This window comes from Photinus pyralis, unplaced genomic scaffold (assembly GCF_008802855.1).
Source record: "Photinus pyralis isolate 1611_PpyrPB1 unplaced genomic scaffold, Ppyr1.3 Ppyr1.4_LG1, whole genome shotgun sequence".
NCBI classification, from domain to species: Eukaryota; Metazoa; Arthropoda; class Insecta; order Coleoptera; family Lampyridae; genus Photinus; species Photinus pyralis.
This window is the reverse complement of record NW_022170249.1, coordinates 42,836,006-42,848,842: the sequence shown is the minus strand read 5'-3', so window position 1 is coordinate 42,848,842 and position 12,837 is coordinate 42,836,006. Positions and strand designations below refer to the sequence as shown.

The 12,837-nt window shown below is 35.7% G+C and overlaps 1 protein-coding gene across 3 annotated transcripts in view; it reads right to left on the bottom strand.

The window, feature by feature from the left end:
- Window positions 1-10,401: 10,401 nt before the first annotated feature.
- The window catches only part of LOC116178019 (ras-responsive element-binding protein 1), a 28,178-nt gene continuing 25,742 nt past the window's right edge, over window positions 10,402-12,837 (bottom strand). For all 3 annotated transcript variants that reach the window (XM_031497266.1, XM_031497275.1, XM_031497285.1), the window contains one exon: window positions 10,402-12,813. In XM_031497266.1, the coding sequence (XP_031353126.1) occupies window positions 11,619-12,813 (1,195 nt within the window). In that variant the 3' untranslated portion in view covers window positions 10,402-11,618. The remainder of the gene's footprint in view (window positions 12,814-12,837) is intronic.

The following is a 12,837-nucleotide window of genomic DNA, read 5'->3' as shown; positions in this document are numbered from 1 at the left end:
TAACCGTTCAGAATTCTCGAATATCTCTACTCCAAAGCATTTGGAGTTTAGGAATCACCCGCTTGGGATACTTAGCTTCGCCACTGAAAAATGTGACTACTGAGCCCCACCACCACGACAAGGTGTACCCAATGGTAGGGATCGTCGTATCACAGTCCAAGAAATTGCAACAGATATAGGGGTAAGCATTATTGGATCGGTACATTCAATTTTGACAGAGGATTTGGACATCGCACAGGCCATGCTTAACAATGCAAACACCGCGTGATCACAGACGATGAGTTATGGGTACGGCCCAGAAACGAAGATGCAGTAGTCACAGTGGAAACATCCTTTTCAAAAATTCGCAGTAAACCCTCCTATGTGGTAATAATATCATCTGTAATTACTTTCAACTCTATTACCTTTTCAAAATGGTGTGCATCCCTATGTGCGTACCACCCAATTAAATATTATTCCCTACCCTACTGCCAATGTTCCTACTTCCTGTTGTATTTCGGTACATGAAGTTGATTCGTGATTTAATTTTGTTCCTCATTCTCCCCAGTATTGCTTCCTAAATTTTTCCCCAAACATTTCAAAATCTTTAATTTTGTTATCTACCATGTCGTACCAAATCTGAGCTTCCTCTTTTAGTAAACCTATAATCACATTCATCTCCTCGTACTTGGTAAATTGTACCACATAAACTCGCCTATTATTCCTAACCTTATTATCGTTCTTTAGGAAAATCATCGGATGCTTTTTCTTTTTCCTCATAAGCTTTTCTAATTTTCTATATCAGCCCTGTAACCTACCATAAATCATGTATACACGGAAACAACCCTCCCATCCCATGTTTAGTTCTCCTGTTATACTTCTGAAATCTTTCTACACACCCTTGCTTTAATTTCTCTGTATCTTGCACACTTTTTGTTTTAACTTTTAAAACTTCATCATTTCAGTTACCCTGTATTTAATGGTTCCTGTAGCTTTGGCATAACATTCCTCCGCATCTCACCGATTATCAATCCGACTCGCCCATCCAGCTACTTCCCGGGAGATACCTTTCAGCACTCATCCGTACATTCATCACCTCACGTTGTCATTTGGTTCTCATCTACCAGTCTTTGATTTGCCTGTGCTCTCAAGCTATAACATGGTCTTCGTTTCTTCCTCCAACGGTTTGTACCCTAATTTCCTCAAATTTCTGAATATTTTCCATCCACATATCATCACATTTCCCACTATTTTTCTTTGATCATTTGGATTTAGCGACAATACAAAAAATAGCTTCCTGTATTTATTTGTTGATAATCCAAATAAAGGTAAGTACTGACATTCTTAAAGTTTATAAATAAATTAAAAAATTTTTTAGAGATATGTTCAATTGTTCAATTTAAGATTTTGTTTGTAGGTATGTTCTTTTTTCTGTTACCTATTGTCATTATTTACTTTAATTTTTTAATGCTTTATTTACTATTTAATAAGTTACCACCAATTTGTTTTTTATGTAGAAATTCTGTAGGTACCAATTTATCAAATAAAATGTTTGTTTAGTACTTACTAGTGTCATTTTCTCATTTAGAGTTATTGGTTGTAATTATAAGAAAGAAAAAATGTTTAAGAAACAGAGTCATACATCAAATTGTCTACCCAATTATCTATTACATGCTTTTAGGTAGACGTAGTTTAGACGTACGCAGGACCCCCAATACCTTTGAATATAACCTAATTTTTCGTCAAATGTTTTGTTTAGAAATACTTCACAGTTCACAATTTTCCACTTCCACCCAAAATTCCTCATGCGTTACGAGCATGGTATAATAAAAAGTTACGAGCCAAATTGAGTGGACATGTTTCTAAGCAAAACATTTGACGATTTATGTACTCCTGATATTAAGCTGATAAAACAGTCGAATTAATATGCGGAGCAGGTTATGCTTACTAGTGAAAGTGTATGGTGGGCTGCCTATCCACATGCACATTACAAATGGAATTGAAAATGTATGTATATAATACCTATAGGTCTTTTTTCAATCATATTAGTAGAGTTCCCGCGCGCTCAAAAGTGATTTAGAAATCCACTCCGTCAAGCTTTTAAAGGTAAAAAGCATCTAATGATGTTTTTCTGTAGAGTTTGGACTACTAATTAACCCCCTAAATTCGTCTGTTGATACCGATGTCCAAACGGCCCAAAAAAGGAAAAAATGGAATTTTTCAAAAAGTTCTTATTTTTAATTACAACGGTGCGTTTTTTTGTCGTTAGCTCTAATGGTAATGAAAATATAAAGTATTTTTCTCCGCGCATTTTACATTGCATATACCTACGGCAAGAACGCACACATAATCGTTAGCCATTCGCTTAAACAGTGTTTTGCAAAATGTAACTTTTTAAAATATCGTTTATAACGCCATTGCTCTTAGACGAATCAGAATTTTAAAAAAAATTATAGCTGGCAGCTTAACGAATCCAACGAGGGGCATAGTTTGAAAATATCTTTTTCTATTTCGATTTTTAAATGTTCTTATTAACGCACTGTTTTCCGCTCAAAACAGTGCGTTTGAGACCTATTAACGCACCGTTTTTAAGTTGGTATTAAAGAGGAAAACCTAAATTCACTACCCTATTTGACATTCGATTGTATTTATTTACAAATTAGGGTTATGTTTTGATATACAGAAAGACAAGATTCCCTTTCTATTTGATTAAAAGCGAGACATGTAAGGCTGATAGTGTTAATCAAATTACAAGAACAATATGAAAAAACCACTTAATTACTTTCTCCTTCCAAAACTCAAAAGGGAATTAAATATTACGGTATGTAGCGTAAGAACCGAGATATCAAAAATGTGGGGCTTTGAGGTAAATTTGTACATTAATGATTAATGCCTCTTTTTGTAGCACGTTCAACATCTACGTACAATCTGTGAACAATGATTACTAGTACGAATAGTGTACCTATCTTCCAAAAACGACCTACAGGTTATAAAGGAGATTTCGAATGGGGAATGGATGACAACGAGGATACCTTCGGAACACATTAAACAATATTTTAAAGGAGCAGCTTATTGCTTTTAGCACTTGTTCTGCGTTATTCATATCGTGAGCCTGATTTGTGTAGTATCGTTATGCTCCTAAGAGGAAGTGACGATCCGAAGCCGAACCCGTCGTAATGAGTGACACGTCTCACGTAACAACAACCCACTAAGGACCGATCCGTTAGTGACCGTTAATGGCAAATCGCAAAAAGAAACCTTTGTTTTTCTTTTTATGTCAGTCACCAATATAAGTAGAAGCAGTGTCATATGGGCGAAATCTGTTAGCTGTTAGCTTTGTCGTTAATCGACAGTGACACGACTGAATTTCACATAACTTATATAAAAGGACGAAGGACTGCATTTTGCCTTTATGAATTGTTCCACAGTTAATGTACTAATTTCTGAAGTTTATTAATTAAAACAAAATTGATGAGAGTGTATTTAAATAAGTGAAATATTTGGGACGTGGTACTGCCAACTTAATACAACCTGCACTAATACAACTTCTATATCAAAATTCCCTAGTTACAAAAAGTTACTATAACATCATTTTGATAAAAATTTCTCGAAAATTTCTTCTCAATAGAAAAAATAGTATAAGAAACTTGTTTCATAAGACGCCCCATCGCACTCGTTCATTAGAAAACTCGCCGCGAGCGGCTCGTTTTCTAAACTTGAACTCGTGCGTTAAACGCGCCACTTATGAAACTTGTTTCTTAATATACTATTATAATTAAAGGCACAATGAGGAAAAATGTATGACGTTGCACGGAGTAGCGGTGGTCGCTTTTCAACCGATTCGATGAGTCCCCTCCTACAAGCAATGTTTTTATTCACTTCAACTCGCGTTAAGTAGACATCTTCTTGTTCATCTCGAACTGAATCTTCTCAAATTGATTTATTTTGATTTTTCTCAATAAGTAATAAATTTAATAACTTATAGAAGTCTTCATCGCTGTGCTATGCTCATCTTTTTGTGTGTCATATGAAGTGTATTTATTAACAGACACTTTTCCACTACAATCATACAATTTATTGAGCAAGCATACAGCCACTTAATTTTTTGCCAGGAACACCGTCACGTTTTACATCCAAAAAGTAATTATTGTTATTGCTTTGTAGACATTTTTGGATTTGCAACTGAAAAATATACCTAATACCTACAAACAACCTGTTTTAGACGAACTAAAACAAACGGAAATTATATTTTATACAAGTCCGGGTATCTGGTTGTCCGAAGGGGTTTAATTATAACCCTCACATTTAAGTTCCACCCATATTCTTCACAATTAGAGGTATTTAAGATGGGAGTCAAACTGCTTTTCCACATAAAATGTTGATAAAATGCTCTTAAGCTGTGCTGTTTTAAGGCCTCAGGTGGAAATTTATATCATTGCCCAGTTTAGACGACAATTTTGCTCCCAACACATTTATATTGTAACAACGGAAAATCGATATAGACTTCGAATAGGTACAAAATCATACAATATTTGTGCATCCTTTGAAATAGGGGTTCAGTAAAATGCATATGCTCTTACATGGCTCAAGGCTGTCCAACATGAGGGCCGCGGGCCGGATGATACCTAGTTTTTTGCGACCCGTAAAACAAGCAGTAAAATGTATGCATTTCCTTCCAATAAAAAATATGCACAATATCACTCATGTGTTGCATACAAAGATGTTATAATGCGCCCCCCAAGTTGAATTTTTCTTAAGAGCCACTTGAAATTGGCCATCCCTGCTCTACATAAAGTAAATCGTGGTTAGTTTTTTTGAAACACTTTCCATGCAGATGCTTTTCCAATTCGGTTGAACTGACTGCAAACATCGCACACATTGATGTAGAGCATCTGCATATGAATTTTACTGAACCCGTATTTCAAAGGATGCAAAAATATTGTACGTTTCAGTTTCAGGCGATCCCAAAGCAAGAACCTAATTGATACAGAGATATCCTTAGCGATTTAACGAGGTAATGGTGGTTCCATTCCTCGACAGTGTAGTCTAGAGGAAATATTATATCTTTAATTAATATCCTTGTTATAATATTCTTATTCTTAATTTTTATTATTTAAAAACAATTGTAGGATTTTGTACCTATGTGTAGTCGCAGTCTATTTCGATTTCCCGTTGTTACAATGTAAATGAGTTGCCAGCAAAATTGTGGTCCAAACTGGGCAATAATGGGGTATAATTAAACCCCTTCGGACAACCAGATACCCGGACTTGTATAAAATATAATTTCCGTTTGTTTTAGTTCGTCTAAAACAGGTTGTTTGTAGGTAGGTATTATATTTTCCATTTGCAAATCCAAAAATGTCTACAAAGCAATAACATAATTACTTTTTGATGTAAAACGGGAAGGTGTTCCTGGCAAAAAAATTAAGTGGCTGCATGCTTGCTCAATTGTATGATTGTAGTGGAAAAGTGTCTGTTAATAAATACACTTCACATGACACACAAAAAGATGAGCATAGCACAGCGATGAAGACTTCTGTTATTAAATTTATTACTTCTTGAGAAAAATCAAAATAAATCAATTTGAGAAGATTCAGTTCGAGATGAACAAGAAGATGTCTACTTAACGAGAGTTGAAGTGAATAAAAACATTGCGTGAAGGAGGGGACTCATCGAATCGGTTGAAAAGCGACCACCGCTACTCCGTGCAACGTCATACATTTTTCCTCCTTGTGCCTTTAATTATAAAGATATTTTCAAACTATACCCCTCGTTGGATTCGTTAAGCTGCCAGCTATAATTTTTATTTAAACTTTTTTTTTTAAATTCTGATTCGTCTAAGAGCAATGGTGTTATAAACGATATTTTAAAAAGTTACATTTTGCAAAACACTGTTTAAGCGAATGGCTAACGATTATGTGTGCGTTCTTGCCGTATATGCAATGTAAAATGCGCGGAGAAAAATACTTATATTTTCATTACCATTAGAGCTAATGACAAAAAAACGCACCGTTGTAAAGATAATTAAAAATAAGAACTTTTTGAAAAATTCCATTTTTTCCTTTTTTGGGCCGTTTGGACATCGGTATCAACAGACGAATTTAGGGGGTTAATTAGTAGGCCAAACACTACAGAAAAACATTATTATATGCTTTTTACCTTTAAAAGCTTGACGGAGGAACGAATTGGACTATCACAAAACTCTACTATATTGGAGTCTGTTATTTCTTTGTTTTCCTATGAAAAACCGCAATTCGTTACTTTCAAGTCTCTTGTAGACTTTATTACTTACTCTGTTACTCAGTTGAAATAATTGATCATAGTTCAACCGTAAGCGAAATAATGAAACTTGAAGGTTATGAATTATGGTTTTGGACCAATGAATAGGTATTCTTTATTCATTGTTTTAGACGGACATACAGAGAAACTCACCTCAATAACATTTCAATATTTGAAAAATACACAGAGAAGGAGCAGACTTCCCTTCCAGACGTCTCTTGTAGGCAGCGCACCATATAAGTCTTCAAATGAGTATGATGGGTTGCCGGTATTACACACATAACAACTGGAATACTTTTCCATATTCTAACTACCTATCATTACTAAATTTTGGTATACACATTATCGAAATTAATTGCACTAGACATATACAAACTTGCACCTCTGAATATAGGTATCCGGAAAAATATCAAAATGAACTGTCAAGAGCGTTTTAAGAGTCAACAAAAAGGGCCCCATTTACAGGCATTTAGAAGGGCGCAAAGTTATATGTTTTGAAATGAACTTTGCACTAGCAGATTGAAATATCGTGGGAGGTTCAATGATTTTTTTACAATTTCCTCGTAGATTGAAAAAATCATGATGATGATGTAAAAATGATTAATATAATCAATATCTCTAGCTCACCCCTGTTTTTAAACATACAGTGATATTCATGTAGAAGTAGACATAGGGATTTCCTATGTCTACTTTCAAATGATAAAGGTCTTCTGAAGGACGCCTAATTTTATGCAACCAAAATAACTTCTTGAAACAAATAAAGATCTGGCTGTCACATTAATTATTAATTTGAATTTTGGTGCTTTGGCTTCACAGAAAATAAATCCCTTTTTCTTTAGTCGAATACATCGCACACGAACGAAAATTAGAATACGGAAGTCAAAGCGATAATATTCAAATTAATTAATATCACAGGCATATCTTCATTTGTTGTAGGTAGTTATTTTGGTTGCATAAAGTTAGGCGTCCTTCAGAAGACTTTTTATCATTTAAAAGTAGGGGGGGGGGGGAAGTAACGTTTTCAGCGATACAGGTGCTACTAGTTTCTGGATGGCGTTGTCTTCACCAAGACCCGAAGAGTGCGTTAACAGGGCGCTGTAAGACCTGGATCCTCAGCGGAATTGGGAGTCTTAAGAAGAGATGGTTTCTCCCCGCTGTAAAGACTGTCTACAAAAGGAAAGGGACCTTGCACATCGCTTGTTCCAACCAGGCCACTGCGGACTGCTGAAGAGGGCGGTTATTTGTTATTTCAGGAAACGCTTTGGGATGAGACGAACCTACGGTTTCTCGAAAGCAAGTAGGTACAATGGCAAAGAGGGAAATGGTATGAACCTCGGGGCCTACCGAGGATGGACTTAATAGCGAGTAAGCCAACCTCCTGCGTAAGGAATGGAAAACTGTGGACGGATAGGAGAATCAAGAAGTTGTCCTAATGGACCTGACTTTCTTGGATAAGCTGGGGAAGCTATATGGGCATCGTGGACATTCTATAATCACAACTGATATAGGTAAGGTATGACTAAAGTGGTTCAAATTAACTCACCTGACCCAAAAAGATGAATCTTGTCCAAGAACCTTCGTCGAATCGGGTCAAAGGTTTAGGTGAAGCCGGAGGGTGGGTCGTGTATGACACATCCGAAGGGAAACCTAGGAGTTGTATAGTAGCCAAAGAAGGCATGACAGTAACGCCCTAATATGGAATCTCTGTTGCAGGGACCCAGTTTTAGCAAGGGCAGGCGGACACAAGAGAGAGCTTCTGCTCGGATCAGCATACCTCCCAGACGGTAAACCGAGCCCGCTACACACACAAGACAACACACAAAACAATTGGTGGACTATAGCCTAATTTACATTTGGCAAGTTTACTGGCGGAAAGTACTTTCTGCCAGTAAACTTGCTACCCTATTTCTATTTAACTGGCACTTTCCGCGCATTTACACGTGGCAAGTTTACTGGCCGACAGTACTTTCCGCCAGTAAACTTGCCAAATGTAAATTAGGCTTATTGCATGGTCAAAAAATGTCATGCCATCAAGCGTAGCTTATAATCCATGGCAACAATTATTGCGACAGTGGTTGCCATATGGTTTTTAAGCAACGCTTAAACTAAGCTCCGCTTAAATTTACCGGTGCATACGGCCATTAGGGCTTTATGGATCGGTAGACGGATGTTTGGAAAGAAATGCCAAAAATTAAAAATTTGTATTTTAAACTGCGGTCGTTTTGGTGTCAAAAATTTTTTTAAATTCAACTGTAATTTTTATGACTATCCTTAATGAAAACATACACATATTTTCCAAATTTATATTTCTTGTCATGAAGTGGAATGCCACAAGGCATTGGTTTATCAACTGACATTTATGATTTGGACGTGTATTACTATAGTTGTTCCACTATTGTGTAATTTGTCTTAAAAATATATTTAAGACATGCCTTTTAGTCCCTACTATGGTTTCCCCATGGCACCAATGAATAGCGTGTTTGCAGCTTGTCGTGAGGAAGATTTTAAAAACTAAACTAAACTATTCGAAAAAGTTACCGTTCCGAATTCAGGAAACGAATCTCTTTCCATACTATACATATGCTCTATTATGCAATTAAAAAAAAAACGATGTTTCTCGTGGAATTCAAAATTGTCCTGCCAGAAGGTTTTTTTTTAAGTTACACTTAACCTTTGACTATAACTATTGTTAATGGTTTGTTAAATCCTCGACTGAATCAAAACTGACATTAATTTTATAATTGCATTTACATTTTCACGTTCTACAAAAATCAGTCATTTCAGACACGTGGATGCAAATATAAACTTCCTTCAGTTTTGTATGGACTTCACTTCTGCAGGGCTATTTGTACCGGGTGACCCAATAAGACTGTCCCTCGGCCATATCTCGGGAACCGTTCGCCGTATGACTTAGTGGTAAAAAGAATTATTGGGTAAATCGGTTATGAAGAATCGCTGGAAAATATTTTCAAGTTCTAAAAATGACCACCGTGGGCGTGACTGCCATCTTAAATTTTAAAATTGGATTTTCTTTAAATTTCGCATAATAAACTAAACATTCTTTTTTTACATTTTTAAAGAGAACCAGTTTATCTATCATTTTCGTAAAAACAAAAAGTCAGTTATTTCAAAAACAAAGATGTGTGGGGTGTTCAATTGTTTTTTCAATAACCAAATTTGATACAATCGGTCAAACGGTTAAGTAAGTTAACGCAGGTTATTGCAAAAACAATTGAACGCCCCACACATATTTGTTTTTGAAATAACTGAGTTTTTGTGTTTACGAAAATGATAGATAAACTGGTTCTCTTTAAAAATGTGAAAAAATAATGTTTAGTTTATTATGCGAAATTTAAAGAAAATCCAATTTTAAAATTTAAGATGACAGTTACGCCCTCTTGTGGTCATTTTTAGAACTTGAAAATATTTTCCAGCGATTCTTCATAACCGATTTACCCAATATTTTTTTTACCCCTAAGTCATACGACGAACGGTTTCCGAGATATGGCCGAGGAACAGTCTTATTGGGTCATCCGGTACAACTAGTTTTGAAAGTAATGCCTTTAACACATGTGGTACATGAAATTTTTTTGCATAGTGATCCTTAATAACTCATAATTGAATATCATTGACATTCGCGATTTACTGTCACTCAAACATTCATGTTATTGTTCAGTGATAGGACGAAACACCATGGAAACACATAGTAAAAATCGTGAAAAAAGTAACACATTCCATAAGATTTTTTGACAAAAAAAACGGTACTTTGATCACTAAACAAAAAAGATACCTAATGTTTTTCACGGAAACTTTATTTTTTATCTTTATCAATAGATTATACCCTAGAAAATGGAACGGAACGAAATGAATTACTTGAATTGCCTATAAAACAAATTCTTTTATATGTAAGAAAACTAAATCTGTTTTTGGTGTAATAACAATTTAAAAACTGCCCTTACCCTTGCGATAAAAAGTACATTTAGTTTTTAATCTATCATAATGAAAATCGTGACCAATAAGGTTTGATTTTAGCGTTAAACACCATGAAAGTTTAGTGGGAACTTGTGGTCAATCTATATTAGGGAAATGTTAAAATATTTATTTCTTCTTATCTGAAGACTCTAATTAATTAATTATACATTGTTTTCGTTTCTATTGAGCATCATTTATTGAAAAATAAGATATTTGAACAAATACACAGAGATACCAAGCAATAATATAATTCTAAGTAGAACATAAGTCGGACGAAATTTGTTTAAAATGATATTTTAAAAAATAAATAATTTACATGATTACCGATTATCATTTACAAGTACAATGTGACCAAAATTTTCATACGATCTAACATCAATTTCAAAAATTATCAAAAGAATAAAAACCTCTCGTGCTCACCTCTTTGTTTGAAACGCGTGGACAAGATAATTGTAAAAAATCTTAAGGCATTCTAAGTTTTATATAAGTGCACTTCCAAAAGACGGTGATAATTATGTGTCATTTAAATATAATAATAAGTCTAGAAATACTCATGCGTACATCTAGAGAACTTTTGATAGTGATGTCGCTTTTGAAGCACATATTTTTACATCATCTATATTGAATTTACAGGAAGTTAATACATTCGATATATATTGCTTGTTTACAGTGTACAGTCGCAATTCTAAAGGCATTTATAAGACACTTTAGTTAAGATAAGGCAAAACACTGATACTACGTAGTTCAACCCTTACTTTAAAATAACTCTATAAGAGCAATTTTTCAATCAATCTATATAACTAACATGTTACATATTATTATGTATATAAAAAAATCTTATAAGGCAAATGATAGGACTAAAATATAATTCGCGAGATTAACTTAATACAGTAAATTCGGCTAGTATCACAAAACAACCACACTTACAAAGTATATAATTTAGGGAGATTAATTCTCACAAAGGAATGCAGATTACATCTTATAAATAAATAATAAAAATATAATTTTGTACAAAATTTTGATTTCTATATGTATTACCGCGTCCCGATCTACTGACCAATACCGTCGTACCATTTGCCGTTAATATTTGGTTTACTAGGCTGTACTTGCATATAGATATGTACAAAAATTATAGTTATAAAATAAATATATGTTTACTACCCAATAACTTTCAATTAAAACTTAAAAACAACACACTAATGCAGTCAATACTAAAATCTTCTACATTTAAATACCAAATGGCTACAAAATGCTACAGCATTCGTCTTCAATAACTTCTAAATTGTTCTATGTGAAACTTCACAAGCGCTAGCTTGAGAAGTGTCACATTGTCAATGGAATTATGACTAGAGCTTGCAATAAGTACAACAGGTCCAGCTTTTAAAAGTCTACTCTTGCTCACCACCCTTAACACCCAACAATTTAGCAGCATCGTCTGCAGAAGAAGTTAAAACCTGATCGATAATAGAACGATCTCTAATACCTAATAAATTACTAATCAAATCACTACCTTCCGCACCATCAGACTCATCCGTTTTCTCTACAGACTTACCTACTAAATTGTTGTTGTTACCCTTCACAAACTTATTAAAAGAGGGCGCGGGGTGGGCGTTGTTAACGTCCTCGTCGCTGTTGACGTTGTCGATTTCGAATGTGACGTTGTGCTTCTTGCGGTGCCGCAACATGCTGTGCTTCAGCGTGAATCTACGATGGCAGATGTCGCAACTAAAGGGACGTTCTCCGGTATGCGTTCGCATATGGCGTCTCAGGTCTTCGGCGGACCAAAAACGTCGCATACAAAACGCGCATATCACTTTTCGATTGGCATAATCGGGAAACTTTCCCCGAACTTCGTTGTCCTCATTTTCGTCGTGGTTGGGATTTTCATCGGGCGTGGTCGCGTTGGCATCGAGGGCGTTTTTTGACAGGAGCAGTTCGTACTCGGACTGGTGCCTCTCTTTAATGTGATCTAAAGCATCACTTCGCTCCCCAAAAGAACTGTCACACAGATGGCATTTGAAAGGCAACTCTGAATTTTGCAGGTGATTTTGAATTTCTGATTTGTTGTTGGTTGTAATCTGTTTGTCCCAATCAGTTTTTGGGTCGTTGGGCGGCATTTTTTCGTCCTCGGAGCTGCCCGCTTCGTATCCTGTGGAAACTTGAGATCGCGCGTCGTCGCTTGGGATGTTTTGGAATGAGTGTTTACAGCTTATGTGCTTCTTTAGGTTCGAGTATGTGGAAAACGTGCTGCTGGGACAGCTGGAGCATTTAAATGGCCGTTCTGGTACGTTTCGCATCATGTAATTACTGTTCACGTTGGCGGGGTCGTTACTGATGGCACTTGCAGAATTGCCATGCTTACGCAACAAGTGGCGGTCACAATTTGATTTGGTGGTAAACAATAGCGGACAATGACTGCACTTGAATGGCTTTTGGCCGGTGTGTGTTAATACGTGTCTGCGTAAGGAAGACGTCCATGGAAATTTGCGTTGGCAGTACGGACAACTGACACGGTTGGGCGCTAAGGAATACGCAGATTTTTTCTTGGCGGGAAGTTGAGCCGTTGTGTTTTCGTACTCCGATCTAAAATTAAAAAAATTAGAAACT